At 35.4% G+C, this 27,501-nt stretch overlaps 1 protein-coding gene across 2 annotated transcripts in view; it reads left to right on the top strand.

Annotated features, from left to right (window-relative positions):
- CFAP54 (cilia and flagella associated protein 54) overlaps positions 1–27,501 on the top strand; it is a 118,354-nt gene that overhangs the window by 40,880 nt on the left and 49,973 nt on the right. For both annotated transcript variants that reach the window (XM_061351233.1, XM_061351232.1), the window contains exons 22-37: positions 1,509–1,601; positions 3,940–4,125; positions 5,115–5,257; positions 7,813–7,960; positions 9,337–9,492; positions 11,085–11,207; positions 13,349–13,489; positions 14,794–14,890; positions 17,879–17,968; positions 19,069–19,195; positions 20,059–20,128; positions 21,258–21,382; positions 23,128–23,358; positions 23,759–23,892; positions 25,531–25,709; positions 26,411–26,638. In XM_061351233.1, coding sequence (XP_061207217.1) covers positions 1,509–1,601; positions 3,940–4,125; positions 5,115–5,257; positions 7,813–7,960; positions 9,337–9,492; positions 11,085–11,207; positions 13,349–13,489; positions 14,794–14,890; positions 17,879–17,968; positions 19,069–19,195; positions 20,059–20,128; positions 21,258–21,382; positions 23,128–23,358; positions 23,759–23,892; positions 25,531–25,709; positions 26,411–26,638 — 2,271 coding nt within the window. The remainder of the gene's footprint in view (positions 1–1,508; positions 1,602–3,939; positions 4,126–5,114; positions 5,258–7,812; positions 7,961–9,336; positions 9,493–11,084; positions 11,208–13,348; positions 13,490–14,793; positions 14,891–17,878; positions 17,969–19,068; positions 19,196–20,058; positions 20,129–21,257; positions 21,383–23,127; positions 23,359–23,758; positions 23,893–25,530; positions 25,710–26,410; positions 26,639–27,501) is intronic.

The raw sequence follows: 27,501 nt of genomic DNA, 5'->3' as shown, positions 1-27,501 counted from the left end.
CCCTCAACAATATCAGCTGTTTCCCTCAATTTGTCATCATCTGCAAACCTGGCGAGTGTGTGCTCATATTTTTTTCCTCAGGTCTTTGCTAAAGATATTAAATAGAGCAGGTCCCAGGACAGTCCACTGCAGTGGTCCACTTATTACCACCCTGCAGGTGGATTTCATAGTGATTTTGCAAGCTTCTTCAAAATAATGTGCTTAAACCCAGTAGAAACTCAAATTGTATTAACTGTGATAAGACTGTTTCTGTGAACAGTGCTTTTATAACTTGCAGTTTTATTGCAGTTTGATTAGGAAATGTAAAATAAATTAATTCGGGAAAAGTTCTTAATTTTTATTCCTAATGAACATTAAATTTTAAAACAATAAATTCTTTAACGAACAATAGTTCATGTTTCATTTCATTCAATGCAGTTGAGCTAATGTAACATATTTGGCCACTAGATGGCGCAATGCCATTATTAGTCTTGTAATTTTCTCTCAGAATTTACTAACCGGGTACTTAGGATTTAATTAGCTGCTTAGGATAAATGGATACTTAGGATTTAATTTGACATACATAGTTCTTGTAATGGAAGTCAAAGTTGCTAAAATTTCCTGATCTTTAAATTGCTCATTTGCTGAAAATAATCTCCTCTATTTCAATACCTCCTTCTGAAAAAGTCAGGATTCACTGCAAGAAAAAACATGTGTATTACAAGAAAAATATTTTAGCTGCACAGAATTTTTATGTGTTGAAGAATGACTTAATCTGCCAAACCTCAGGTCTGTTTAACTGTCTAATGAAAGTAAAATAGTTAGTACATTTTTTAGCAGAAGTTTAACAAGCAAGTGTAATATGTGTAACTTACTGAAATTCATCTTCCCAATTCTGCAGAGATGAAATAAAAGTTAGTTTCCATGTTTGATCTTACTGGGCATGACTGAGCAGTGATCCAGGACTGCATGATCTTCCTTGGTTAAAGATACTGAAAATGTAGATGATATGCCCTATGAGATTATCAGCAGCTCAAGTGGCATTAAAAAAAACTACTGATTTCAATACGAACTAAAACCGTGGCTTATTTAGGAAATATTACTGCATTACATCACATCTGCATTTCTGTTGCCTGCTTTTAGGGATATGTCCTCATGTCATTTGCTGAATCAGATCCTGACGTCAGCCTTAGATGAATACCATTGCAAGGATCAAATAATGAACCTAGATGAGTTTAAATCTACAGGATGACCTGTAGAGTTTATGCTTTGGGATAGGTTTGAAGTACAGGGTAGCTCAAGTTAGGAGATAGCATAATGGAGAGTCATCTGCTTTAATTGGCATTGTGGTACATCTAGTTGTGCAGCTAAATCAATTAATGTTTCTAGTGCAGTTAGACTATATGTTTTTATACCTAAGTTTGGGATTTTTTTCAGAGGCTGTTTCCACAAAATTAGTGCATTCTAGATAAGCAAAAGTTGGAAATACTATTATGTATTAACTCATTTTGTTCTCATTTTCTTCAAAGGTTTCGTGGTACAGTATATTTGGCTGTGTAGCAGGAGGAAGTAATGTGAAAGTAAGGTTAAACAATGATAAACTTCAAAATGCAGGAGAACAGGTAAGACAGAGGTAAAACTCCTCTAGGTCATTCTCTCTCCCTTCAAAAAACCCCTGACTTTCTCAATGTATACATCTGACATTTTTTTTTAATCAAGTAACTGGCTAAGCCTTTGACAAACTTTTTGATCTTTATTTTAACCAACCGAAATTTTGCTAGACTGAAGGCATACCAAACCCCCCAAAAGTTCTAGGAACCTTTTTTTGAATAATTAAATTATTCAAAAGTTTCATGTTAGACAAGTCTCTGTCCCTTGTGTTGTAACTCTGTTCTTTGAGCAATGTCTAAGAATTATAAAAGGAAAACAAATTATGTGATGTACTTTCCAGGGATTTAAAAACAAAGGCAGAACTTCTAAGCAGATATAAAATTTAATATTTTTCTTAATTGTGTAATTTCTATCAGCTATTTCTTCTTAACAAGAGCTTACCTTCCTTAATTCTGGCAACATGATAATACAACTCTTCGATAATCTCCCTGTTCAGACATGATTGAGTTCTAAGTTCATGCTCTTTCCCTTTCATGCTGTGAACATACAGTATGACAAATGATCACTCACATCTTTGGTGACTGAATACTCTTTTATATTATTTCTCTATTAAAATTTGATTTTTTATTTTCTGAATTTGTTTGTGGCTTTTGTATTGTTTGTTTATTTTTCTGTGTTTGGTTGTTTGGTTTGTTTTCTATTAGTGTAGTTTTCTTCCTTTGGTGAAAATGACCACAATGTATCCAAATATGCTGCATTTAGGGCTTTAAGAAAGGAGCTTTAAGCTTTAGCTTTAAGCTTTAGCACAACCTCTTCAGTAAAGTTTTACCATAACCTCAGACCTGAGTGATCATTTTCATATCTGGAAATCTTCTTCATGCAGAGTTCTCCTCTTTGCAGGGCAGGTCTCTGTTTTGCATTGTGACCAGAATAATGATCGCAACCTCTTTTACTAAATGTTTCAATCTTTCCTAGTTTTATGAGCAAGCTTTATAATGACACTGATAGACTTGACTTTGGTGACAGAGAGGAAATCTTTCCCTTTGTGCCTGTTCCCCATTTCCTCCCTAAAAAAGAAGGTCTATAAAAAGAGGTATGTGTAGCTGCTGGCAATAGAGGCTTTGATGTTATTTTTTATATTCTGTTATCAAATCCAGAGAATCAAGCTTCCTGAGATGTTCAGTGAGCTAGTTTCAATATACTGTCCTGCTCCAGGTGGATTAAGTGTTTTATTGGAGACTTACACATCACTGCTAGCTGTTCATGCTGTGAACTTGCTGCAATCCATCCAAGCCACTGACTGTCCTAGCTCTGGCAGGCATGAGAATTGTGCAGATCTGTGATTATTCATATGCCTTAGTAATGGAACTTCTGGTTGCTTTAGGATATGGGATATGCTTTTGCAAGATACTGATATGCAGACAAAGTCACTGTCTGCCTGCTCTATGAAAAAGGTTTAGAATTCTTAGTGGTACAATGATCTATCAACCTATCAACATGAAAAAAGCTTGCTCTAAAAGGACACTTCAGACTGTCTTACACTAATTTCTGATCTGCTGGTTCAGCCTCAGCATTTGAAGGGATTTCTGTTGTTCAGAGGTCTGCTTATGAAGACCAGACAGTATTTGAGTAAGAGCACAGTGTTGATGCTACATTACAATGATCTTGTTTCTTACGTTATGCTTCAGTCACTGTGTCAGTTTTCTTGTTTTAAGACTAAAAGTTTCTTTAAATTAAGTTGTCCTGGTTATGGAGGGGAAGGTGGAAAAGCCTGTCAAGAGTGAGCTGTAATGTTAAAATGCAGGTAGAGAATTATTTGAAGGAAAAATGAAGAGAGGATCATGAAAATATGTTGTTTCTTTCACAAACTCCAAAGTTATGGTAATGATGCTGAGAGGACCTGAGACATCCTCTGCCCATAGCTAACACATGCATGTGGTGTGTATGAAGGAGAGCTATATGTTCTTTCTGTAGAAGGACAGGTCAGGGCTAGAATGTTTCCACCTCAATGACTGCAAGCATGCACACTTGTGTTATGCATGTGCAAATGGACAAACATGTCAGAGAAATTCCAGGTCCTGGTGCTTACCTGTTCTCTTAGGTTAAGTGCTCTGTATAGTCAACTGCATTCCAGAGAAAACCAATACTTTTTTTCCTGTCATTTGATTGTTTTCTCATTGTCTTCAAGAATCTAATATGACGTGGAAACATGATATGTCTGTTAATCTATGTTGTACTTTGATTGTATCCATGACCATTAAATAATATATTTAACAATAAAAGTTTAGAATTTGAGATTTGTTTTTGATATGTACAGTGTATGTTACCACAAAATGTTTTTATTGGTAGATACCAGCTGATGGGAAAAGCCTCTTGGAAATACAAGGCTTAAAACCCAATGAGAAATACATATTTGCAGTTGCAGCATATTCTTCTGATGGAAAACTTATTGGTGATGCTACTGGGGAAATGACTAAGCCAATCCTTGCCTATCAACCTCTTTCTGTTACTACTGTTCGAACCTATCTAACTCAGGTAGGGTTAGAGTCTTTGATAATAAACATATACTTTAATATGATTTAATTGCTTATTTTCACTGGTAGATTTGAAAATCCTTCTGATAAAAACTCAAGCTTTTCTTGACAAAGGCTTGATAGGCACAAATCACAATTTTAATGTAACAAATGGTATATTTGAGTGACTCTCTTCTTAATTGGAAATTCCAGTTTAGGGAAAAAGAGATCTCTCAGCTAGTTTTCTTATCCCTGTTCCTGTTTTTTGGTGTGCATTTAACTTCTTTCTTCTGTTTTATAATTTTTTTTCTCATTTTTGTGATTGAGACAAAATGCTAGTAATCATCTTATTAGTCATTACAGCATGGGATGAAAAATGTGATTGAACTTACCAGGCAGCAGATCCAGTTGTTTTCATACTGAAATCATTTTTGTAGTGTCTTGTGGAAGACCACAAAGGCTCTGTCAGACCTTTATCTTATTTTTCTCTATTCTTAATGAAAAAGATTTAAACCAGATTGTAGCATGGGGAAAAATGAAATTGTCTACCTCTATAGATCAGATCGTGGGGAACAGTTAGAAGATTTCCTGAAATTTTCCAAAGGAGGAGGCATCCACATGAGTTTTTGCCTACTTGTGCTCCGTTTACATCCCATTATACAGAGCAGCTGTATTAGCAAAAGTCAAATGAACATAAATGAAATAATATGCTTTCAAAAAATGCAGCACAATAACCTATAAAGTATTCCACACAGGGCTGTTACATCTTTGGTTAGCAGTCAAGAAACTCCTTTGCCTTCTCTGGTGCTAATTCTGAAGGCAAATTAATATTGGTAGAATCAGATTGCTACTACATGTGTTTTATTCAAATATGTCAGAATATTCTTTGAGAAATGTAAATTTACAAGGTGGTGGGCTAAAACCCCTTTTTTTATACTATAGACATATTTGGCTTGGTTATTTGATAAACATGGAAACTTGTTTGGTTTTCTCTTTTAATTTTTTTTGTAGGCAGCCTATCAGACGGGCAACTACACATTAGCCAGAGAGGCATTTTCACCAATGTGGAATTATTTTGTTTCACATTCTTCTCCACTGCCTGCCAATGCAGCTGTTATTTCTGCAAGTAGTAATTTGACTATAGCTGAAAACAGGTAACAAATTTAGAAAATAGTTAATTATAGGTATGCACATTTTATTTTAACGAGTACCAGGCTGTGAAATTTTGTTCAGACTTGCAATATGAAAAACAGTCTGGAAAAAAAAAGAGTGTGAAATGTGTTTTAAAAATATGGTGGTTTTTAATTAGCAGATAATTTCTGTTATTTATGGACTGCTGTCATTTATACACTTAATTTTTGATGGTGATATTTTTCTTAAGATAATTTGGGACATTTATGAAGTGGCTATTAATTCTGTATGATTCATTTTTGTATGTGAAGTATATTATATGCATTGGGTTCTTGACTTTCCAACTAAGGGGGCAGTAGAATTCACAAACTGTGAAAGTTTTGGCCAGAACACCACCCAAAATACATAAATACTTGGTAATTTTTTTTCGAATAGCTATATAAATCTCTTAATAATCTTCGAATATGCTGAAGTGCTTTGGAAGAGGTATTTCAGATTAATCTATTTGTAAATAAATTTCAAATGTTCAACCATAATATTAATAGGTTTTTCATTATGACAGATCCCAGCTAGGGATTTCGTGATTGCATTTGCAGAAATTCAGTAGATCCAAATGCAAAAATAAATCAAAACTTAACTAATTCCCTGATAAAAGAAAGAGACTTGTATAAAATAGTAGACATGAAATACTACAATAATAAAATAAATTATTGTAAATGTTAGTCAACTGCTTATAATTTGATAATGAATTAACATCCAACATAAGTGAACACAAATCATCATCTTCACTTGTGTGTAATTCTTTTTAGATTAATCATTTCATTAGGAAAGTTTTGGCAAGTTTGTTGAAGAGGGATGAGCAAGTTTTTCATCATCTCCATTTCAGTTTGACAGATTTGAATAGTCTTGCAACAGTAGTGACAAGCAAGAATCTTATTGCATGTGTATTGATAGTTCTTGAGTATGTCGAGAATTAAAGATATAAATGAATATAACTCTTTCAAGAAATAGATATGGGGATTTTCTAAAAAGTTTTTTCAATATACTTTCATTTCCACTTTACAGATAGAATAATTGGTAATCAGCTATTCTGAGACATGTAATGTAGCTAGCATCTACTCTATATTGTTTTGATACAGTTGCCTCAGAGCCCACGATTTTCTCATGGTAATGCTCTCTGGACACAAGCAGATTATGTAGGCTTGTGTGTGCCTTGAATCCTGTTACAGGAGAAAGCAATGTGTCTAAGCATACTTGTTATTTGGGGCTCAGCCAGCCCACTAGTGTGTATCCTCTCTGTCCTTCAAGTGCCACTATGCGCCTGATACGAGGCATACAAATTTACTAGGGGTCTTGGTGTTACATGCCATAAGAGCATCTGGGACTTACGGGCAGCCTGTGGATTGCAGTGATGCAGACAGATAATCACTAGACAATCCTATTTTGTGAGTATGTGGATGTTTTAAATCTACCCCTGGCCTAGGCAACAAAGCAGGAATGCAAATGTGGTCACTGTGCTTGGGTTTTTTTCCCACTTGTGTTTTATTAATCTTTTTTCCTAAGCAGTTCTTTTGTATTTTTTTCTCTTAAGCACATACCGTTCAAGAGGTAACATTTGAATGAAGCTGCTTTCAGATAAATCAAATGAAGAAGGAACTTTTAAATAGACGGGCAAACGGTTTCATGGATTTGGCTTTTCTGACAGTTATGTCCAAGCATTTTTTTTTTAAATAACTTTTAAGGAAGATTCTCAAAGCTGCAGTATTAGACCTGAAATGAGGCAGTTTCAGTTTTACTGCTCGATAGCCGAGAAATCAGATAGGCTAGTTTGAAAGTGCATAGGACGTAAAGAGACAGTAGAGGGAGCTGGAAGGAAAGAAATCCTCTTGTTTTCACCCGAAAGGCCTGTTGATATCTTGGCAATGTCAAGTTATGTGAATGTGTCTATTTCATCTCTTTTTTTTTTTTTTTGAGTTTCAGTCTCTTTTAGGAAATACAGCCGATGAGAAGGAGGAATTTGTTTCTATGCATTAAAATTATAGGACTTTTCCTGTTACAATATTAAAAAAAAATGCAATGCCTCCCTAAGCCTAGGGAAGGAAAACAAAACAAGACAGAAAACTGGCTAACAACAAAAAAAGCATGCAGAAAAAAACAGATTCTTTTGAGACTTGTAATACAGGGAACCAGTGATGGAAAGGAGTCTGTTACTAATACTTAGTGATGGTTTTCACAATTGCTTGCCTCACTGTTGGAGTACAGAAAAAGGCTGTACGTAAGGAGACAGTTAAATAAGCTGTAGCATAGCAAGTTTTCAAAGTAAGTTTTACTTACTTTGAAATTAGAAGAAGCAACTAAGGAAAAGCTGTCTTAGGATTGTAGAAGGTGGAAAAAAGTTTGAAAAGTCGTCTTTATCCCTTTTATTAATATTAGAAAACTTAAGGTTTTTTTTCAGGTTTATATATAAATCTTATTTCCAGAAGTAGCGGCAGTAAGGCTTTTTGTCCAGTTTCAGGCATGCAATATCTGAATCATCATTAACATGCTTTTACCATTCTTTTGCTTTTTTATTTTGTAGGTTACGTTTTGAAGCTCTATCTCAGAATTCTCTTATTACCTTGAAACTGTTTCTGAGGAGTATACTTGTTGTTTGTGACATTAATGTCATGGAACGAGCACTCTTCTGTGATTCCATCTGTTCCCATGAGATACTTTATAAGGAACAAGTATGTGTGTCTTAAAATAACATGCTGGGCAGGCTGAGAAAGTTGGGGTTGTTCAGCCTGGAGAAGAGAAAGCTGCATGGAGAAATCATAGCAGCCTTCTAAGTATTTGAAGGGGGCCTACAGGGATTCCAGAGAGGGACTCTTCATCAGGGATTGCAGTGTTAGGACAAGGGGTAATGGGTTCAAAGTTAAACAAGAGAAGTTCAGGTTAGATATAAGGAAGAAGTTCTTTACTGTGAGGGTGGTGAGGCACTGGAACAGGTTTCCCAAAGACATGGTGAATGCTCCATCCCTGCCAGTGTTCAAGGCCAGGTTGGACAGAGCCTCGGGCAACATGGTCTGGTGTGAGGTGTCCTTGCCCATGGCAAGGGGGTTGAAACTAGTTGATCTTAAGCTCCTTTCCAACCCAAACCATTCCACACTTCTGTGATTCGATTTTACTTTTTGATCAGCTTTATTTCATCATTGTAGTATAAATGTTGCAATGTAGTAGTCCTGTTCACAGAATACTTAATTTTCTGTGAGTTATCTGGTCTTCCTTTCTAAAGAATTTGAGTAGCTGTTGCTTATTTTGTATCCTGCTGGGAAGGTGGTTTCTGAATCAGTTATTGTCTAATTCAAAGCCCACTGATTCCAACTGAGGAAGGATTTTCCTTCACTTCAGTGGTGGTAGACTTCAATTTAAGCATTAATTATAATAATTGTTATTTTTGTCCTCCTGAGATGCATCTTGGATTTTTAATTTTAAAAATTTCTGCTATTTAATACATATATATTTTATTAATATAGGCATTCTATCTTATATTAGTTTTAATATCGTAAGCTTCTTTTATTTCAGACTTTCTTATAGGATAATGGCATGTTAATGACACGAAAGCTTTATTTTTTCTTTGGATAGTCAAGCTTTTCTTCTGTAGTTTTACATTCCTATTTCACTCTTTCTTGGCTGAAATACTTGTCTTGTAAAAATCTGAGTAGGCAATTACTCAGTGACTTTACTGGATCTGCTAGCACATGCAAGAACTCCAGCAGATATCTGGAAGGGAAAGGAAGGAGTATTTATCCTTCCCTCACCTAGTCTGAGAGTTTAGTATGTGAAATTTCCACTCCACACAGGTTGAGGTTATTAACTGGGCTTTGTAGATTATATGGGCAAATTCAGAGGGCACAATTAGGTGATTTCCTTTAGAATCATGTATAATGTTGGTTTTGTTCATATATTTCTAGCAGGTGTCAATGTAAATTCATTTTTAAACTTTCATCTTACTTGCTCTTTGCACTGCTTTTTAAACTGCAATAATGTGTCTTCTTTCACTCTCAAAGGATTTAAAACAACATAATTTATATTTGAATCAAAATCTGTTTTTCTTCTACAGGTTGCTAGATTAGCAGAATGTGAAAGATTGACTGTAGCAATTGAACTTAGCAATTGGTTGAATGATGCAAGTTACACTCTACAGTCTGTTGTTCAATGTTATGGTCTCCTTGCTCCTCTTATTTATCACAAGATTTCTTCAGTGCCAGTAGTTCAGGTGAGAGCATTTTAAGGCAAAGCACCTGGCATCCAAGTCCTGCAGTTACAGTGATTCAAATTAAACTTAGAATGGAGTGGGAGAGCTGAATATCTAGGCTTTGAGTTCTTAGTAGCTTCTGAAAAGTAGCACTTTCTGAAAGAAAAGCCTTTTATGATTTTATATATTCACAATGCATATGTGTTCCATGTAAGGTGTACAGATTCTGCTTTTAGATATGCTAAAGTAGCTGCAGAATACCAATTGCTTCTTTAGGACGATTTGTTGGTATTTTTAAAATAACTTCTACTTGAATGCTATATGCAGATGGCAATTTTGAGGAAAGAAAAGCAGCATTTGCTTATGGCTTTTTTTGGAATGCTTGCTTCATGTACAGTTTTTATCTCAAATAGGAAGGCTATTCAATATTTTGATAATGCAGTCTTTAGTTTTCAGGCATGTGCTCCTTTCTAGAAGCAAGCACCTTCTTTTTGAAAACAGAGTACCTGAATCCTATCCTAACTTTTCTGAAGCAGCAGATGTGGGGTTTTTTAGATTCAATAATGATACAGTAGAAATATGCAAATTTCCACCTGTAATTTTGTAGTTTTTCAGGAAGCAGCAGTAAGAGCATATTTGCCTTATGATGTAGGATGAGGTGACTGCAGTGCAGGAAAGGCACAGATTAGCAGCATCCTAACATGGCAGACAGACCAAGGTGTTGATAAGAGGATCCAGTGAGAGTCCAGAGCAAGTGAAGTTACTGGGCTGGCCTGTGGTCCATCTAGGAGGAAAAAGCAGGAGCTTCAGGAGTTGGAGCTAGAGACTGCAGACAAGGCTACAACACAGATCCATTGTCTGGGAGACAGGACTGAAGACCAGCACAATTATACCATAGCTGAAGCAGGGAAAGAAGGATTGTGTCTGATGTTAGCTGGGGCTCCTGGGCCCCTGGGGAGGAGGTGTGAGAGGAAGCCCCAAGTGAGCCTGCTCAGGGAATTACTACTGGGGATTCAGGGCCCTGAGAAGTTTTTAGGAAAAAAACAATAGATCTATTTGCATATAGGGGTAGTCTCTCATTTAAGAAGTTGTCTGTGATCACCTGCTAAAGACACAGCTAACTGCTGGAAATCGCTCATGTTTCAGATTTCCTATTTAAAGGGAAGAATAATTTAGTCACATGTTATTTCATGTCTGATAGACAAAAATGGAGGAAAGAAATATTCTGTTTTTATAACATACTGGAAACCTTTTCTTTCATTTAAAATTCTGACCAGCTCAATATATTTTTAGGCAGTCTTCTACTAGGAGGATGTCATCTCACTGAATTAAGCGTTCTTTGATTTCACATTAATTAAATCAGCAAAAAAAATTAATATCTGTGATTTCATGTGAACATGTAATTTATTCCAATGGGCTGTGGTTGAAATCTTGACACTGTTAAATTAAATGGAAATTTTATTATTGGCTTTCATAGAGCTAGCATTTCATCCTATCCATTAGATTTCTATGTATTTTTGAAGTTTGCCATCAAATACAATAGGTCATACAGAGGTACAAGCTTGTAAATGTGTTGCAGATTCCAAACTTCGTTTTAACCCTTGTATTTGCAGATCCTCATTAAGTGCTTGGCTGTCCTTCAGGAAATTCCAAGTGCTACTTTGCAGAGGACGCAGGCAGGATGTTATGAAAGTATTCAGCATATGATAGCTTGTACTTCATTTTATGCAGCAAAGGTATGGTGTGTGTTGTTGTGCCTATAACTTGGTTTAAGGTACAGCTCGTGTCATTTAGAGAATAAAAAAAAAGTATAGCACACTGGCCTACAGAGTGATATCTTAGAGAAGTGGCATTCTTAAATGGTAAGGGTACAGAAATATTTGTTAGTATCTTTCAGTGTATTTTATATAATGACATTCTGGCTTTTTAATAGAATTGAGAACTTCCGTTTGTTCAGAAGATAGACTGTAACTGTTAGTCTGCGACATGAAACCTGAGTTTTATATCATTTGTTTATTTTTACATTAAAGGTAGTACTATTTTCAATAAGGCCTGTATGTAATATATAAATTTACAAGTTTATTTACTCCAAATAGGCCATATTTGTAGTTCTAATCAGATTACCATATCTGACTTATTTGCTAATTAGATACAAGAGACTTTATATTATTCAGTCCCACATGTGGCCGATACATAAACACCTTGACTTTTAGCAGTAACACATATCTGAAGATTAAATTTATGATTCAGATACCCAATCTGTTTAGTGAGATTAGGAGAAACACATCAATGGTAGGATTTTTATCTCAGGTATGGAGACATGCTAGATGATAAATGTACCTGCCATGACGGGTGCTGAAACAGTCATCTTTTCTCCAGGTTTGAGTATACCTTGGCTATGAGCTCATACTGAAGCTGAGCTGTGCCTGCTGCTTTGAGGGATTCCCCCGTGTTGGTGATCCCTCACCCTGGTTTTTATAGCAGCTGGATCTCTGTGCTCACCTCACAAGACCAAATCAGTATCAAATATCCTTAAAAGTGCACTGCAAGAAGACCCAGTTTTCATTCTTTTTGTAGAGATGAGTATTTTAAGCCTCAGTGCTGTCGTTTTCTTTGTGTTGATCTGTTATTTCATGGCTGTGAGTGTCAGGGCACAGTGAGGGCTGGGAAGCTGGGAGCCAAGGGCAGTGCTGTGGCTGGCAGAGCAGCATCTGGCAGTCAGGTTCAGCCGGGAGTGTAAATCATTGGGTGAGTTTGTTGTGATGAGGCTGGTCTGAGCTGAAGCTGGGAAGTCAATACACAGGTCAGGATCAGATCTAGTGAGGGTAGCTAGGGTCAGACACAGCCCAGCAGGCTATTTCCATAGTGATGGGAGCCGTCTGAGGTCAAGCTGAGGAGTCAGTCCATGGGTCAGATGTCCAGACCAGTGAATGCACTGCCAGGCCTAGGTGTTGCTTGGAGCATGCTGGAGACCAGCATTCCTGTCACACAGGACCTGGCAGGGATGTTAGGCTCAGGCCTGAGCTGAAAGGGAGCTCCTGGCCCATGGCGGGAGGGCGCAAGTGAAGGCTATCAAGGCCAATAAAGCCTGTTAAAAATCTTTAAACCTTGATCTAGTGTTCATTTGTTGTTGGATTCCCCAGAGAAATGGCTGTCTGCTGGCACTGATTTTTTTTTCCTTGGAGATAGCATTTCAATAGAGTAGCATACAGAACAGCAAGCAGAATAAGTGAATTGCAAATGCTTCTGATTAATCCATGGTATGTGGTTTTCCACTGAATTACAGTCATGCTATGTGCTGTATTTATCCTAAAGTAATCTATATACTTATTTTGTATCCCAGAGACAAACAACCTAACATTAAGTTATCTTGCACATAGTAGAAGCACTTTGGCCTTTAGAGCTCTATCTAAAGAAGATAAAGACATATAAAAACATTCCTTATGCTGTTCATTTATAAATATCATAATTTAAAAAACAAATTTCACCACTTCTTTCACTAATACAGTTGGGATTTTCAAATGTGCACTTGATACCAGAGAAGTAAAGGAGGATCATTTAGTTGCCCTTTATATTCTTTGATAGCAGTAGTGCCTGAGAACAGGAAGAATGTCAATCACAGCAATAGATAATTCTGTTTAAATCTTTCTATTCTCTGAGGGATAGGTTAAGCAGAAGTAGAAACAGATGAAATTTCTGCAATTCCAATTATTTTACAAGGCCTATAGTTCTGTTTTTTTTAATGAAAAGAAACTTAAATATTGAGTAACTAATTTCTATTTATAATATTTATGCATGTTGACAATTATAAGTGGACAGTAATGAAACATTACTTGTTATGTAAAACAACAACATATAACGGATGATTCTTTAATAGGTACTGCGTTCATGGAAAGAATATGAACTAGCAGTAATTATTGTTAACTATGGGAAAAAGTTATTGAATTGCTCACCAATCTCACTCTGCCTGTCAGGAGCTATGAAAACCGAAGAATCACACTATGACAAAGAATTTAAAGTAATTTCTCTGATTTTTACTCTTTCTTTTAGCCAAATATTGTATTCTGGTTTTTTGAAGATTACATTTTTAAAGTTTTTATGTTAGAAGTGATTGTATGTAATAAGAGTTTCCTTGTAGAATTAGAGTTCCAGTTGCAGATTGCAGTGGGAACAGGCTCTCATTGTGTTGAACTGGAGAGCAGTTAGCAATATGCAAAGCCATGAGGATCCTGCATATATCTATACAAGCATCTCTAACTGATTTTCACATATAGTTTGCAGGAATGCTTTATTAGATAGAAAAAATAATTAAGAAATTGTATAACTAAAGAACAGCAAAAATATCCCAAATAATGAAGAAACTTAACCTCAGTTTGTATAGCAGCTGCTTGAAACTGAGTCCTAATAAGAGAGTAAATTAACAGCTGTGTAGACTGAATAATATTTCTCAGTGTAGGAAGAACTTTCAACCTCTAAGACCTTAATACTTAAATTACAGAGATGCAGGAGGTTGTGAGGATTTCCTGCAACTTGAAATCAGAGTAAAGTGCTGATTCTCCATACTTTTCTTTCTGATTTTTCTTTAAATAATTTTAGAAGATGCTTTACTGGAGAGAAGATTTGAAAAAGAGAGGAAAGTAGCAATAGTGGGAGATGAAGAAAGGAAGCAATGTGAGCATGAAACTGAGATGTATTAAAGAGAGGGACAAAAAGTCAATCAGCTTACAGGGATGAGTTTCTGTAAGAAAATGTGTAGGATCCAAAACAAAAATTTCTTCCCTGTTTATTGGGGAGTTTGTTAGCTACTCACAGGTTCATATAAAAAAAATAGTAAGGAATCTAAGATCACAGGAACAATTTAGCATCTTGAGCCAAGTAGGGCTGACTGAAAAATTACATTCTCACTGAAGTGAAAAAAAACCCCAAAACCTTTCTTTCCAAAGGAAGATTTTAATTTCTGTAGGCAGTAAATAATCTACATAAAAATATTTTTTCTGGAAACCAACATATTTTGTGAAACAATCTGTTCAAGTATGCTATTGTAGCATGTGGGACTTCCCTAAAAATCTGTCTGGGGGCAGAGCAACTTCACTCACTCCCTTAGAGATAAGCAAGAATGAATCATGGCCAGGTTTTTGAAGACGTACCAAAAAATTTATGAGCGTCTATTTTATTTCACTTTAACAGAAAATAAAACAATACTGATGAATTTATCAGATACAGATTTAGAAGACTTAGGATCTAGCCTAAATTCCACTGTTGAACCACTGGTTTTAGCTAGGTAAAAGCTAAGTTTTCATAACTAAGTATTGTATATTTCAGACCACTTCTGCGAAGACATCCCATTTAGCTGCAATGAAAAAAGCAACAGAAAATCTAAATGCTCTTGAATCACATCTCCTCAAACTGACAAAACCAGGTGGGTACTACTAAAACACTTCTTACCTTTTTTTTTTGTTTTTCCTATGGAATTTTCCATGGTTTATTTGTAAAAGTTACTTACCTAAGAAGTACTTTTACTTCATATACCTTCCATGCTAAAGCAACCAAAATAATAATTTCTGTCATATATATGCGTGGTAGCAATGTGTATAATGACTTTTTATTAATGTTTTTCATAATTTCTTCCAAAACAGTCATTCCTTCTTAGAAAGGAACAGTCATTTTTGTTCTATTATGCAAGTATGTATGTTTTCTGAATCTGTGTAAATTGGGTTCCATGTTATTTGTGCTTGTTTTATCTTCCTAAATCAGAAGAAGTAGTGGAAAAGACCATTGCTCATTTATAGCATGTCTTACTGTCCCTATCTGTGGCAGCAGTAATGACCACTGCAGTAAATTTTAGGGGAGAAAAGGCTTACTGAAGAAAGTTAACAGAAATTTTCCTTTTTATGAAGGAATGTATATGTATTGATGCATACTAGCATTTAACTATCTTGTAATTCTCTTGAATTCTGTTAATTGAAAATCACATTGATTACTTAATAAATTATCTTAATAATTATCTTAATAACTTATCTAATATATAAAAGTTAAAATATCTTAGAGTCTGGATTAAGCACAAGTGTTTTCAGGCTAAAGTTCTGCCAAGGTTAGGTAAATTAAAAAGCATGACTTGTAAGGGATATTTGATTAGAACTTAGACCATAAAGCCACTACTGATCTTTTCTCCATTATATTTACGTGACATTTTGTACTGCTTGGTGCCTGGATAGAATCACAGCATAATTTGGATTGGAAGGCATTTCTGGGATGTATTTATTCCAACCCACAGGTACAATAAGGTCAGGTTGATCTGGGACTTGTTCAGTCAAGTTTTGAATCTCTCAGAAGAAGGATTTTGTGATTTTTACAGTCAACTTCTGCCTTAGTTTACCACCCTTATGGTTAAAATGTTTTTCTTTATATCTATTTCAAATTTCCCGATTTCCAGCTTGTGTCTGTTGCCTCTTGTGCTATTCGTGAGGACAGTCTGTCTCCATGTTCTATATTCCTTCTATTAGGCAGGTGTAGACTCCTCTTAGCCTTCTCTATGCTGAATAAATCCAGTTCTCTCACCCACTTCTTGCTTTGCCATAGGCTCTAGTTCCTTATCATCTTGGTGGTCCTTCACTGGGCTTACTTCAGTATGTCAGTGTCTTCTAGGACAGTGCTCAAAACCAGACAGAATAATCTAGGTGTGGTCTCACCAGTGCTGAATAGAGTGGAATAGTAATTTCCTCTGACTGGCTGGCTATGCTGTTTTTGATATAGCTGCTCTTCGCTACAGGGAGATGCTGTTGACTCATGTTCTACTTATTGTTCATCATCTCTATAATGCATTTGTCTTAGAAGAGAAAGAAGAAAAAAATCCTGTCATAAGGAGGTTTAAGAGTGGCACAAAAATTCCATTCATCTGTGCATTGATCATTTTTTGCTGCTGACATTGATGCTGGCATTCCTGTGGTATAAGTTTCAAAATGAATGAATTCTGTTAGTTGAAAATTATATTGATAACTTAATAAAATGATGTTCCATTCTTACTTAACAGAAGCTTAAATTAATGTCTTAATCAGTTAGAGAAGAACACATTTTCAGTAAGTGACAAATACTTGACAGTTGAAGTCTGCTCTGTTCTGAAATAGCATATTTGTCAATAAGTTTAGGGATACAAATTGAAGAAGAGCCTATTGCTGAGGCTGTGCAAAACAAATTACAAAGCTTACAGCAGCCCTCACAAATACGTGTAAGTGATTTAGGACAATGTGCAGGGCATAATGTTAAAAATATTGCGGAAAAAAATTTTGTTATAGGAAATCCTTAAAAGTGGATCAACATTTAGCATTCCATTAATGATAGTCTACAAGAAAAATGGAAAGGAGCTGCATCTGCCTCTTTCATAAGAAACTGAAAAAAACCCCAAACTATTTCATACACAGTACAATTTAAATTCTGAAATTTCAAATGTTTTCCCATGTAAAAAATTTTGGAGGTATTACTGTTTGTGAAAACACTCATTTGAGGCAATATATTTTTGAACTTGTCAAATAGGACAGAGTACTAACAAAAGGTGTGACTTGTCCTAAAACAAAGATTTTAAGAAATATCTCCTTGTCCTGCTGTCATGCTTAACTGAACATCATTTGGATTCAACTGGCTGCTGCCACTGAATGGTGTAGTTATTGATCCACTATCACAAACGGTTGTTTCAGAGTGCATTTTTAACCTTGCTTTTTCCAGGGACTAGCTGCATTGATCTTTCTCACCCACAGAACTTGCCTAGAACAATTTTTAGGTCATGTTTCTTTATTAAGGCAAAATATCAGCTAGGACATGTAACATCCTTCTGGTGCTTATCAGCTGGTAACACAGCTGTGTTTAACTCTTTGAAGTTGAAATCCAAGTTATTGTTCTCCTATATATCATGTATATTATTTGTGTCTATATGTTGTATGTATTATTTACACCTATATCTACTATATTATTTATAGAACAGAATTACATTTGTATACATACATTTATATAAATATTTAGGTGAAGAAAAAAAGTATTCCTTTGCCTACTCATGCTATCTGTATGACATGTATGTAAGCACTAGCCACTCATAGCATCATGTTCAGTTCATACTGTATAGCTTTAAATACATCTTGGACATGTCCTCACTGCACATCTTTTGTTAGACCTTTCTTAGACCCCTGATCATTAGTCTAGTACCTAGTTCATCAGTCACACCCATAAGCTCTTCATTATTTAAGTGACATGGCTCCTTATGCTAAAATTGAAAGCATTTGAATTTCTCTCTGGATGACAGTGAGATATATAAAAGCAAAGTGTGCTAAAGAAAGCCTTCATTTACTATTCCAGGTAGAGCTTTCATTGCACATTTTCACTGCTTGTCATAACGGATTTAATTTGGTTATTGTTGTAGCTCGTGGGTTGCAGCTTACAGGAAAGGAAGATCCTTTGTTACTCCACCCTGTAATTTCATGTTGGACATCAACAAGTGCTTATCAAGAAGGTAGGATAATTGGTGTATACTTTATTTGTAAAGGCTTCTTTACTTCAGAAACTTGCCAGTAGAGCTATCTAATTCTTGCTTGGAATAAGCTCTTTGAAACTCTCTTTTCATTTTGTTCTCAAATATACAAAATCAAGTAAAACAAAGCTTAAAAAATTCTTATGTAGTCACATTTAGAAGTGTTTGAAATACTTGTAAAAATTATTTTAGATGCTGATGTTAATTATATAAAATATTAATATATTAAATAATTAGAACAACTTTTATTTTCTAATAACCTTAAGAATGAGCTCATTTTAAAAGAAGCAGCAAGTTTCAAAGATTCTGTTTGTGTGGAATGTTCTTTTTAAATTGAAATGCCACATTTCAACATGAAATTATGTTACTGAAAGAGGAATTCACAAAAATCTAAGTACACTTATATTTTTGAAATATTTAAAAATCTGGTATGTGGACTTTGCTACTATCTTATTTTTAACACCAGTTTTCAAAATAACAGTGGTATTTTATAGCCTAGCCTGTAATATTAGTGTAGTTTTCAGATAGTATAATTACTTGTTATTTCTTGATGGTAAAAAATTTGAAGACAGCCAAACAGTAAAAGCAGTTCCCAAATAATGACAAAGCTGCCTGAAATCTAGCAGCTCCACTGCTGCAATGAGATCTATGTGATGCTCGAATACTAATGTGACTGTCAGCAAGAAGGACAACCTAAGTGAATAGGATGCAGTTACTTTGTTATACTTGCTTTATTTTTTTCTTCAGGGTTTCAGGCATATGTACAATTAGGCATTGTTATAAAATATTTTTGCACTACATACTGCATGGTACAAAAGTAGTTCCCAACCTGGTTTCTCAGTTCCTAGAATTTCTGTCATTATAAGAGTGTAAATAGAATAAACTTTTGATTCTGGTTGCCCACTCACAGTAAGTATTTAGCAAGTACTATTGTGTATCATGACCTGTCTGATTTTAGTATCAGTATGCCTCTTCATCAGTGTGCAATGTGACATAAATGTGTGCTTTGAAACTGTAATTATAGCTGAATTCAGGAACCTTAACAGCATAAGTACAAAACCTGTGTTGTTACTTTATTTCAGTGATAAAATTCAGAAACAATTCACGTTTTCTTGAGTTCTTTGTTCAAGTTTTGCATAAAATCCTGAATGAAGAGAAGTTTCAGTGTGTTCTGGAATGGGCAGAAGATGTGCAAGTGTACTTGAAAAGGTAGACCTCTTATAGTACTAGTGAAAACTATTAGATTCACCAGTGTCACAGTTATAGCAGGAACTGTAAACTATACCTGGTAGGAGACCTATCTGGAACCATTTCCATGGCTCTTAGTCTTCAGAAGTTCCATGAGCAGCAAGGATTATATACCGACAGAAAATACTGTACTGTGACCTTGTCGTACATGGAGACTTTGCCTGTGGCTGTGTTTGTTTAAAAGTCTTTTCTACCACCAGTGATTTCCAGGATTTTCCTTTTCAGAGACATCAGTTAGTAATATGTCCATTTGCCATATTATTATGAGGCAGAGGGTTAAGTTAGTATGCCTGGTTAAATCAAAAGCAAACTGATCAGGGCCTACTGCAGTGTCTAAAAAACTTCTATACTGAAAAGATAAGTGGAACCGAATTGTAGACACTTACCTAAAAGGATCCCAAACAAATTTAACTATAACTGTAAAAACTACACACCAGTATTTCTAAACTTTGAAAGGCAAATAATGAAAAGGAGACATAGGTAACCAGAACTGCTGTTACAGAAGACAAAAAAAAATTGGACATGAAGAAGTTCCTTGAAGAATTCCAGAGTAGATTTTGTGTAATGAAGAAAACTGTTATGTTTTACTAGGAGATGGGAAGCTGAGATAGTTGTTACCTGTAAATTCAGACTTCTAAAATAAACATTGAAAATGAGCACTTCCTATTTTCTGAAGGGGTAATAGGAAAGAAAACCTGATGAATTTAAAACTCCCAATGAAATAGAGATTGCATGTGTCCTACCTATTCCCAAAGATACCCTGTTAACTATGAAAGGAGTTTGGCATGATGGTGATGATGATGAAGATATTATTTTTTTGTCAGGAGGAACGACCAACTTCTCTGTATCAATGGAGTTTCAACACAAGGAAGAGGTTCTCCCAAAGGCACTAAAGTGAGTTAGTGTTTCAGAAAGTGAGCTTTATTTTCAAGGAGTCACTTATGTCTTTACTGAACAGCAATACCATAAGCATTAAAATAAATTTTTAAACACTGTCTCATAAAAATCTCAGCAAGAGACAAAGAATCATAGAATCATAAATGCTTTGGGTTGGAAGGGACCTTAAAGATCACCTAGTTCCAGCCCCCCTGCCACAGCCAGGGACACCTTCCACTAGACCAGGTAGCTCCAAGCCCTGTCCAACCTGCCTTTGAACACTTCCAGGGATGGGGCAGCCACAAGTTCTGTGGGCAGCCTGTGCCAGTGTCTCACTCACAGGGAAGAATTTTTTCCTAATACCTAATCTAAATCTCCTCTTGTTCAGATTAGAGCCATTGTCCTATCCCTACTTTGTACAAAGTCCCACATGCATAATTATTTAAAGTTGGGATATAAACTGTAATCCTCAGCTCACCTCTGCACTCCTAAAACCGGGAAGAAAATTTGGAGTGGGATTTATTTTAAAGACAACAACTATGAGGAATTTGAGAAGTGTCAGAGTAATGCATTCCAAAATCAATGAAAACTTGCCTTTCCTCAGCTGCCATTAAAAACTCAATGTGTTAATAAGAAATGCCTTGGGTACTGTCACATTAAGAAAAGGAGGCCAGTTCAGGTGTTTTTGTACAATATGTTGTACTTACACTTTCTTATGAGTAGTTGTTCATGTTTAACTCTTTGTGCAGATATTCTAATTGCGTGGTAAAGGGTTATGTTAAGAACTATTTCAATTTCTTTTGCCTTTATTGGAAAGTAAGAATAATCTTAATGGATTTGTATTGTTTTGGAGGAAGAGTTTTCTCACTTATAACCCTCTAGTAATGCTGTAATACTGCTAGCATCTGAAATAGTTTAGGGAAAAGGTTTTCTGTCTCAGTTTTTGTATTGCAAAGTTTTACTATTTATAATAATAAAAAAAGAACTACCATTTTTGAGATGAAAAACACTGTCATATGAAAGAAAGAACCTGGGGAACTGGTTGTCTTTTTAGTATCAGGCATTTGACATCCCCTAGGAAAATTGTAAAGCTTACTGGAATGTTAAACATTTCTTTTGCTGTCTTATTTTGGCAAATACCTCAAAGAAACCAGAAGAATCAACTTTGAAGAAACCAGGAAAAAAACCTCTGAGTCCTACTCGAAAAGGAGAGACCCTTAGACAGTATTTCATGAAACATCCAAACATAGAGAAATCTCCAGAAGCACAAAGGTAACTGAGCATACGTTGTCAGGTTCATATACAGAACCAAAGTATTTTGGCCACAATTTAGTTTAAAATCAAGTGTATATTATGAAACTTCTTTCTATCAAAGGGATGAATTTGTGCACAGTCCGTTTACTTTTCTGTTTTAATTTGGTATAAATTTGGCTTCCACTCAAGGGAACAAAATCTGCCTTATTTCTAGTTAAGAGAATAACTGTTGAAGATTTTGAAGTTTTTTTTCTTAATAATCAAAGATTTTATTTCAGTTGTGTTAGCTTGAGCATGTCAATTCATCATGGTGGAAAAGCTGTGTCAATCTGCATACTGTAATGCTTTTCCAACTGTGTTGGGGGGGCTTCTCTGTTAGATAGTTTACAAAGAATGTTTGTTTGTTCCTGATGCTCAGGTAATTTCAGAATGATTTTTGCCATCCTTTTGCTAGTCTTTTTGGTTTATATGTTCTGTAACTTCAGAAAACTGTTTCTTGATAGGAACAAATGAGAATTCATGTCTTCTTTTGGCAGATAATTGTATATGTTTGGTTAGCTCACTAATAATGGTACATTCTGACCTAAATGAACTTGCCATATTCATTACCTGATGCTTTGGTCACTTGTGTTTCTAGGATTTAACAAGTGGAAAACTAGAACTCTCTGAATACATGCAATTACATAGATGGTCCTGGAGGTGTTTGTATAAGGAATCTCGAAAAAGTCTTCCATATACTATTTTCTAAATGTAGAATCATAGAATCAGCTAGGTTGGAAAGGACCTTTAAGACCATCAAGTTCAACCATTACCCCACGACTGCCAAGACCACCACTAAACCATATCACTGAGCCATCATATCCATTCTGTGAGATATTCTGGAGCACCCCAGAATATTCAAACTGTACTGAATACTAAAGATTTACCTAAACAGTCCATTTTTCCTTGTCAACAGAAAGAAACACCTTAACATGACTTTCATGGCTTCCAGTGAAATGGGATGTTTAATTTATCCTGGGCTTTTTGTCTTTTCAGCTACTCTTTCATATCCTACATAATAATATTGCTGTATAATATAATCAACATTGTGTATGGTATGTTGTTCTGCCCACATTTTAAAGGTGGAAAACAGGCAACAGAAATAATTTAGATTGGTTAAGGTATCAGCTTACAGTTCATAAAAAACTAAAAATGAGGTCTGATTTGACTTTAGCATGGTATGTATGCCAGGTAATACAGAATTGTGTGATCTAGCAAAGAAACATAAAAAAATCTGTCTGCACATTAAAGCCAGGCATCCAAGTTTGAAATAAAATGTTTTCTTCACACTGAGGGTGATTAGCTGCCAAAACACATCAATAAAAATAAAGATTCAGATTTATAGTATAATAGTAGAATGTCCATCTCCTGAATAGACTGAAACACATTGTATTTGTTATAATCATCTGTGTGGATGATTCAGGTACAAATGACTTCAAACACAGACCTAAACTTTTTCTAAGTACTAAGTCAAATACCTCACTGAAGTTGGTAAAATTTAAGATAGGATTTAGTGTGTTATAAGTGCGCTTACAATAGGGAAAGCACAATTTCTTTTCTTGACTGCAGAAAAAATACTTTTACTAGAAATATGTCTTATTCTTCTGAGTTAATGAAAGTCTGTGGAGATGCAGTGGGATACTTCTGTGTATCTTTGCCATAATTTTCTAGAGCTTCAAGAAAACACAGGTTCATTTTTTGTTACTTCATGTATTTTGGTTTAGGAAATGCAAAAAAGAGTTGCAAAGAGCAGCTCGTCACACCTTAGTGGTACTGCTGAAACCAATTGTGAGTAATTACTTAGAAAAAAAGAAGTTTCGTCACATGTGTCTTGAAGAGATGCCCTGGAGGTCTCAGATGAATATCTATCTGGCAGTTGCACACTACAGCTTATTTAAAAAAAATCTGGAAGAGCGATGCAACATTGGAATTTTTGGTTCACAGCATCTGGACAGGTATATATTGCTGCATTATCATTGATTGCTATTAATATAGTTTATTGTGTTATTGTAATTAATGCTAAGAGATCTGAATTACAGTCAGTTTGTCATATGAACAGTTCAGCTTTCCAATGCAAACTGATTTAATATGTGACAAGTTTTGACCAGTGACATACATATCTTTGATTGCTCACTTGACTGGTCATCTGAAAATTCTGAAATATAATATACTGTGCTATTTTTTGGTTACTTGTAACTTTTGACCACCATTCATTATTTGCTATTCCTAAAGCTGTTAAAACATAATCAAAACTCATGTTTTAGAAACTGAATTTATTGTATGTATATTGAAATAAATTTTGATATTATATCTGGGTTTTTTATAGTACTTTCTTATCTTTCTCCCATTTTGCAGTTACAATATTTTGGATCCTGAAATATTCTCATTAAATAATTGTGGCACAATAGTGGTGAGAGAAGCTGTAGAGAACAGCATAACACCAACTCCTTCTGTAATTATAGAGTCAGGAATGACAAAAGAACAAATTGGTAAGAACTTTTAATGAGTGCATAACTGGAATTAGTTTCAACTTTTTCTTTCTCTTATTTTCTGTCTTGGCCCCTATCATTAATTCTCTACACCAACTTTGGAAAAATACTCATACCAATTTAAAGAGAAGATGTTTCTGAATTTTGGAAGTGCCCCTCCTATTTTCTCTTTTTGGCATGCCTAATATAAACGAAGTCATAGTTACTACTGGGTCATTTATATTAACTCTGAGCACTGTTTATTGTATTATTTGCTTTCAATCTAGTGGTTATTCTTTATCCTATACTTAAGTAATGAGTTTATAACTTCTAATAAATTAATAATATTAGCTTTTGGTTTGCAAAAGCCATGCTACCTAGACCTATTAAATTCATAATATTCCAGGTTATTCTAAATGCAGTGATAATTTTTATAAGTTTCTATGGCTGTTAATTGGTCTATAGCTTCCTTCAGATTTTCTAACAGGTCAATAATTTCTTGGGTCATTCAGTAAGTCTTTCTTAAAATTATAGGCTGATGTTTATTATTATCTTTCAGATTTTAAGTAGAATAGTTTAGGTTTGCTTCTCTACTGCTTGCTTCTTAATGTTCTCCTGTGGTGGAGGCTACCTCAGGATCAACTTTTTGTCTTCTACCACTTTTACTTCAGTTCTCTGTCTTTCACATTTGTCTGTTCTATTATCCCAGCTATTTTCAGTAACATCCTTTGGGGTTTCAATAGGAGGCAATAGGCTCCTGTTTGTGGGAACCGTGAAATATAAGACTTTCATTGCCTTAGATGTTGGTGATGCAGGTAGTCTGCCTAGCCACCATAAATTCAAGAAGAAATCTCAGGCCCTGGTCCTTTTAATAGCACCTCAGGGAATTCATTCTTGCCATAGCTGTAGAGAGCAAAATTCTCCTATCATTCCTTGTAGGCCTTCCTTAGGTAGGAATCAATCCTCCTCTTTGCAGTTTCCAAGGAGGCATGACAAAAACTAGCAGTTGCATTTACTTGCTCTCTTTGCAACAGCTGGCTTCTAGTTAAGCTCTTTCATCTTGATGGTTGCAAGTCACTGAGAAGAGTCACAGAAAGTTGCTGAAAACTAATGAAAACCCTATGCATTACCACCTGGCTTTTGCAGCAGTTCTGAATAAATTAAGTTCATGAAGAGTGTAGTTTGCCATCGTGTCAAATAATTTAGCTTGTAATTAGCTTCTTTGTAAAGATATTACTGTATGCCACTACCACAAACTTTTGTGTTTCCCCTTGGAAGACATTTGGTTTGAATGAAATTATGAAGCAATTCTAACGCAGACCACAGAATTTGACAGAAAGATTCTTGGCAGCTTGCCACATGGTGATCTCTTCATAAAACTTAACTTCCATGAGGGTTGCGTTTTTCTTTGAGGCTGAAAATTATTTGGTACACATTATTATTTTGTTCAAAGTATTTTTTATCTCTGCTTCTCCCACTGCTTAAGTAAAAGCATCTTATATTTTAAATATCATAACCTTATACATATGATAACCTTAACATTGGCATTTCCTAACATATAAGTATTTAGCCACCATAGAAACATCCTAGCTGGCTGATAATATTTTCTTTTTTTGAGAACTTTAACTTGGTTTTAACCATTAAACCTTTTGCTTTCAGGTAGAGATAAATCTTTTAAGCCCAGCATTAAAATAAGTGGAACAAATACTCCTCAAACTCAAACCACAGATACAGAAACGTCTGTCTCTTGTTCTCCCAGAGAATGCAACCAGTTCCTGACAAATACCATTTTATTGGAGCACTTTGCAAAAATCTTTTTGCATTTAAAAAAAGCAGCGGTAAGATGTGCTTTCTTATTAAACATTTTACTTAGTAATAAACATTGCATTACAATACTTACTATTTTCTATGCTAAAACCCCACACACTTCAGAAGCTTCAAAAAAGCTTCAGTGGGAAAAAGCAAGGATTTGTCATCTTCTGCAAAACATCCGAGTACAATGTGTGAAATGTCAGGCATATCCCCTGTCGTCATGTGTATTTCTATCCAACATATAATAATTCATATAAATGTTGTGGGTTTTTTTATTTATTTACTCTTTGTAACTTTCCTTTTTGTGTTTATTAAATCTTTTTGAAAGTACTTGCAGACTTACCCTTACCTTTACAGGTCTTTTTACAGGTCCATTTACAGTGAATGCCTTAGTAGTATATACAGGGATTGAAAGGAAATACTGACTACTCTTGCCACAAACTCTTCTAAAACCGAGTAAAAACGCATATGTGATGTGAATTAATTCCAATTTTTCATTCTCGTACCAAAAGCAACAATTAAATTCTATTCTAAATTAACACTACTACAAAAAATTCCAAATTAAGTTCTATAATGCTTTATATAAACTGAAATATTGAATGATCTGTTATTAAGGAAGATCCATAGACTGTAATTTTGAAAGATTACTTATTCCTAAACTTTTCAATAAAAGAATTAAGATTTACATTTCTGTATTTCCAAAGTATATTTTGAATGATACACACAGGTTCTTGCTCACCGTGGTGGCCACTGGACATTGCTTCAAAATGCTTGTCGCGAACTTTGGAACTATACTCAAGAATTACAGTTCATTGCTAACCGTTTACATTCCCAAATGGATACATTTCCCATTACCCAAGATTTCCTTAGGAACACCATCTGGTTCCCTTTTTATTTGGCATCAGACATGATCATTGATATGATAACTGAACTACAAGCAAGCACATCTCTTAAGGTAAAAAATATTTTTATTGAGACAAGTATACTCTTTATTATTGCATCTTCAGTAGAGACACTTCTTTGTCTTGCATTATATTCTGGTATCTCCAAGTTATTCTCTGTAACAAGTTTTTAGAGGATTATAGTATTTTCTGATCTTTATAATTTGATTCTGCTCCTCTACTCTGCTGTTGTGAGACCCCACTTGGAGTACTGTGTGCAATTCTGGTGTCCTGAGCATGAGAAAGACATGGAGCTGTTGGAACAAGTCTAGAGGAAGGCCACAAGGATGATCAGGGTGCTGGAGCACCTATGTGAAGACAGGCTGAGCAAAGTGGGGCTGTTCAGCCTGGAGAAGAGAAGCTGAGTGGAGACCTCATAGCAGTCTTCCAGTATCTGAAGGGGCCTACAGGGATGCCAGAGAGGGACTCATCATCAGGGATTGTCACTGTCATGGCTTGACTTCGCGAACGAAGATTTGGGAAGGGCTTTGCCCATGCTTACTACAAGCGCGCTGATGAATAAAAAGGCTAATGTGGGATAGGCAAATCCGGTTGCAAAAAGCACAATAGAAGGTCTCCTTGGGTGGTATAGGTGGGAGTGTGATTCTTTCTACGTTGTTTTTTCTCCTTGAGACTAGTTCTGTGTGTGTTCTCAAAGGAGACAACGGCATTATGTATAGTGTGTCTCCATGTCTCCCAATTGGAGGCCAAGGTGGACCAATGTTGGTAGTCAATATGGCCAAGGCTAAGGTATTGTTTCAGGGAGTCCTTATATCTCTTCTTTGGGGCACTTCTCTTGCGGCAACCGGTGGCAAGTTCACCGTAAAACACAATCTTAGGGAGGCGTTGATCCTTCATCTTACAGATGGGCCCTGCC

The sequence above is a fragment of the Neopsephotus bourkii genome, unplaced genomic scaffold (genome assembly GCF_033783945.1).
Source record: "Neopsephotus bourkii isolate Nb327-2 ecotype Australia unplaced genomic scaffold, CSIRO-AGI_Nbou_v1 NB_567, whole genome shotgun sequence".
Classification (NCBI taxonomy): Eukaryota; Metazoa; Chordata; class Aves; order Psittaciformes; family Psittacidae; genus Neopsephotus; species Neopsephotus bourkii.
This window is presented reverse-complemented; position numbering and strand designations above follow the sequence as displayed.